Below are 4,359 nucleotides of genomic sequence, written 5' to 3' on the forward strand. Positions count from 1 at the left end.
CTTCCTGCATAATAATGTATGTCAGGAAAAAAGTAAAAAGGTACAGGCAATAGGTTCAAAATCAGTAGTACTAATCGAGTCTCTTATTTTTATACTTAAAAATGTTCATAATTGTTCATTTATTCATTTATATTTAAAATATATTTATAAATTATTATTTATGAAGAAACAAAGAAAAATCTAAATATTTTTAAAATATGCATTAAATATATATTTTTTAAATTCAACATTTTTCACCTATTTTATAGCTTCCATAGGTGTTTTCCTTTGTGTTGTTTATTTTTCCCGGAGGTTTCATCATCTAATACTTAAATGACAAAGTGAGTCTTTAAAGCGTGCTCTTACTCATTATAAATTTATAACAACCAAAAAGTTGACAAATATGACACATTCTACAAAAACAAATGATTGAAAAATACTACTACAAAGTCAAAACAAGATACATATAATTACGGATTAAGGTTTCTACTGTGAGCTATCTCAATCTTTTTCAATCGCTTTAGAAATTTCCAGCTGTTTCCTTTTGTAATACAGTAGTAATCTAGCTAATATTCTTTGGAACTTAAGTTAAATTAAACTAAAGCTATAGTTTTCTTCACTTCATCATGTCTCCGTCTAAGTTAAACCTTTACCAATATTATTGACAATTAAAAATACAAAAAAAGATTTACGAAATTGCATTACTACTAACTATAAATGGGGTTCTGCCTTTCTAGATGGTTCTCTGACTTTAGCAACATTACAGCGCAAAATTAGCAAGAATCTCACGCTAAGAAATGTTAAAAATAGCACTCATGCGTTAGAGAAGTTATTCTTAGGTGCTCTCAGAGTAGAAGAGTCTTAACTGCGACTATCTTCTAATTGGATTAATATGTCTAAACAAACATAAACACGCTAATTAGAGAAAGAAAGTGAATGAATGAATGACAGATCAATTTGAAACGGATCCAAAATGCTCTGTCTTATTGTGCTGAGCTCTTTCTTTAAAAAAAAATGCAATAATGGAAAAGAGAGAGGGAGAGAAACATACATTAAGTTCGAACATGTAGTTATTCCTAACGGTTTCGCTCTCATCGCGGAGCTTATCAAAGAAAAGGAACCTTCTGAGTCCGTACTGTTTAACGAACCCGGTGAGGCAGAGGAACGAAACCGCCGCCATGCCGCTCAGTGAGACCTGCACGACGCTGTCGTAAGAGCGGGAGTGGTGGGAGTCACAGGAAGGGCAGGACAGCAGGAAGTGTGACGCGGCGGGTACGGCCACCGTGAAGAGGAGGAACACCAGCCACGACAGCGCCGCCGTGAAGTTGTTCGACTGGTCCATGCACATCCACCGGAGGTAGGAGCGGAACGTGCGGAACTCGTCGTTCACGTTGGAGACGCAGCGGTTGTATTGTTTCCTCCGGTCCAGGAGGGGTTCCTTGTTGGAAGAAGAATTATCGGCATCGGTGATGGTGGTGGTGCTATCCGCCATGGCCACCGGGGAGGTGATCGATAGTGGTGGAGGAAGATTAACTAGAATTTAGAAGTTAGAAGAGATGGTTTTGTTTAATTTGGATCGAGAATGGGTTTAATTTCCGATTTATTAGGATGGCAATCTAACTCCTGGAACTTATTTTCGGCCTTTCCTGTCTGGAACTTATATATACTTGTCAGTTGTGATTACTCATTAGCGTGTCTATTAATTTTATTTTCTTTTTCTAAATTTATGTGTTATAATTTGAAAATAATCAATATTGTATGGGAATATAAAAGTATAATATTTAGTTATGTTTTTTAATTTTTTTATGTTATTTTTTGTGTTTTGATCTTTTGGTAATACTTTTTGTAGTATATTCTATTCATATTGATAAATATAGATTTAGTTAAGGTGATAAGATATTAAGTTTTATAATCAATGGTGGTGGGTTTCAATTTTATAAATGTAAAAAAAAAAATATTTTTTTTGAATAAATTTTTACCCTATATAAAAGACGTTGAAAATTGTCGAAATTATCAGTGAAAACGTAAAAAAAAATCCGACCATAATTTTATTATCGTTGAATTTATCTGTAAATAAGCGCTAATTGTATAAATATTACTGGTAATGATTTATCAGTGGATTTTTATTTCTAACACTATTTTTATCGGTGAATTGTTTGCATAATACTAATCTAAAATGATGTTATTATTGAATTTTTTCTGACAGTGATGATGGCTCTCTTTTTTTTTTTTTCGTCTTAATTACTGGTAAAAATTTATCTCAGACAATAATATTATTGAATTACATAATATTTTAAATCTGTGAAATTAACATATAAATCTGTGACTTTTTTATTTTTTTTGAAACAAAGAAAGCTCAATACATTGGAGTGGAGCAAGAAAGTAATATAACAGAAATAAAGTAAAATAAAATATATAAAGATGAACATCGGTCATCTCCGACAGAGCTATCAACAACCAAAAGGATCAATACCAGACCACTCTTTATAGCTCAAAAACGTCCTTTCTTGAATGTGCTCAACACCTGCTTCTCTGTTATTGAAGATTCTATCATTTCTCTCCATCAAGATATTCCAAATCACTGCAAAGAAACTAACTAATAACAGCCGCTCCTCCTTCTTTCTGTTCTGTATGCCAAGCCAACTCTCAAAAAGTCCTTTCATGGTTCCTGGGACCGCCCACGGTCTATCAAAGTGTCTGAGCCAAGCGCCCCATATCTGCCACGTAAACTCACACCCAAGGAACAAATGGTGCACATATTCCAATTTCTTTTTACACAGGGAGCATAAAGTATCATTTTGATGAAGCACGCCTAGTCTACTCAACCTTTTTTTAGTGTTTACCCTGCCAATTAGAACGAATCAGCCAAAAAGCTCAATCATCGAAGGTACCACTCCTCCCCAAATTGATCTAGTGAAATTGTAGCTCGTAATCTCTTCCGAGAGAGTCTCCGCTTGCAACACCTGCAGAAAAGAGTTAGTAGAAAAAATTTCTTTATTATCAAATTTCCACACAATATTATCCTCTCTGCCAGCTGATAGTGCCACTGGCCTTAACCTCTCATGAAGCTGATGAATTAACTCCATCTCCCATTGGAACAACTCTCTCCTCCATGAGAAGTTCCAAATCCACTCTACTCCATCCCAAAACCCACAGTCCCCTATCACTGATCCTTGTTGATAGTGCCACTGGCCTTAACCTCTCATGAAGCTGATGAATTAACTCCATCTCCCATTGGAACAACTCTCTCCTCCATGAGAAGTTCCAAATCCACTCTACTCCATCCCAAAACCCACAGTCCCTTATCACTGATCCTTGTTGGTTTGAAATAGAGAAGAGCCTTGGAAAACTTGCTTTAAGAGGACCACCTTGCACCCAATTATCTTCCCGAAACCGCGTCCGTCTTCCATTCCCTACTTCCATCGCCAGACCACTAATAAGTTTTTCTTTCACCTGTTGTTCTGCTATATTTAACTAACATATGTCTTTCCATGGGCCCCTTTCACTGGGAGAGTCTGAGTAGATAGCATAGCATTAGGGGTTAAATTATTACAGGAACACACTACCTTCTTCCACAATGGGCAATCCTCCTTTGAGAAACGCCACCACCATTTGAACAACAGCGCTGTGTTCCTGATTACTGCATCTCCCACCCCCAATCCTCCAACTTTTTTTGGGGCCTGGACCACCTCCCACTTCACTAGGGGTATACCATGAGTACCATCGTCCTTACACCACAAAAAGCTTCTCTGAAGTGCAATGAGCTTGTTAGCAACCGCCTTTGGCATCTTGTACAGACTGAGGTAATAAACCGGCACGCTATTCAAGACTGATTTAATAAGAACTAGTTTACCTGCTTTGTTTAATACCTTTGCTTTCCACAGGCTGAGCTTCTCTTCCACTTTGTCTATGATCGGCTTCCAAGTTTTCACTAATCGAGGGTTTGCTCCCAATGAAATACCGAGGTATCGAATCGGTAGCGCCGCTTGATTACACCCCAGAATACCACAGACATGCTCTACCCACTCCTGATCACAATTAACTGGGATCAAGTTCGACTTATCAAAATTGATGCTCAAACCAGACATCAACTCAAAACAGCGCAGCAGCCTCTTATAATTCACAATTGTTTCTGTCTCCGAAGGGCAAAACAAGATAGTATCATCTGCGAACTGTAGATGGGACAATTCAATACCGACCAGCAATGGAGCTATGCGCCCATTCCTAACAGCTTCCCCCAACATTCTATGTAATACATCAACCACGAGCACAAACAACAAAGGAGAAAGTGGATCCCCTTGTCTTAAACCCCTCTCCATTTTAAAAGCCTTGGAAGGTGAACCATTCACCAGTATAGACATAGAGGCCGTACTGACACAC

At 37.4% G+C, this 4,359-nt stretch overlaps 2 protein-coding genes across 3 annotated transcripts in view; both read right to left on the reverse strand.

Annotated features, from left to right (window-relative positions):
• LOC107616459 overlaps positions 1–1,671 on the reverse strand; it is a 7,026-nt gene extending 5,355 nt beyond the window's left edge. For both annotated transcript variants that reach the window (XR_002358315.1, XM_016318418.2), the window contains exon 1: positions 1,031–1,671. Coding sequence is in view for 1 of the 2 variants with exons in the window: in XM_016318418.2 (XP_016173904.1) it covers positions 1,031–1,471 (441 nt within the window). In the remaining variant the exon portion in view is untranslated. The remainder of the gene's footprint in view (positions 1–1,030) is intronic.
• Positions 2,430–3,402, reverse strand: LOC107645857. Its single transcript, XM_016349988.1, has 3 exons — positions 3,061–3,402; positions 2,871–2,942; positions 2,430–2,696 (listed from the first exon to the last, which is right to left on the reverse strand). The coding sequence occupies exons 1-3, from the start codon at positions 3,400–3,402 to the stop codon at positions 2,430–2,432; spliced, it is 681 nt and encodes a 226-aa protein (XP_016205474.1).

The sequence above is a fragment of the Arachis ipaensis genome, chromosome B01, assembly GCF_000816755.2.
Source record: "Arachis ipaensis cultivar K30076 chromosome B01, Araip1.1, whole genome shotgun sequence".
In the NCBI taxonomy this organism is placed as follows: domain Eukaryota; kingdom Viridiplantae; phylum Streptophyta; class Magnoliopsida; order Fabales; family Fabaceae; genus Arachis; species Arachis ipaensis.

Coding starts and splice junctions, on each gene's coding strand:
- LOC107645857 (XM_016349988.1), bottom strand. CDS start 3,402: ATGGAAGTAGGGAATGGAAGACGGACGCGGTTTCGGGAAGATAATTGG. Junction 2,943..3,060: donor TTGTTCCAATGGGAGATGGA/GTTAATTCATCA, acceptor TCTTTTCTGCAG/GTGTTGCAAGCGGAGACTCT. Junction 2,697..2,870: donor GATCAATTTGGGGAGGAGTG/GTACCTTCGATG, acceptor TTTACGTGGCAG/ATATGGGGCGCTTGGCTCAG.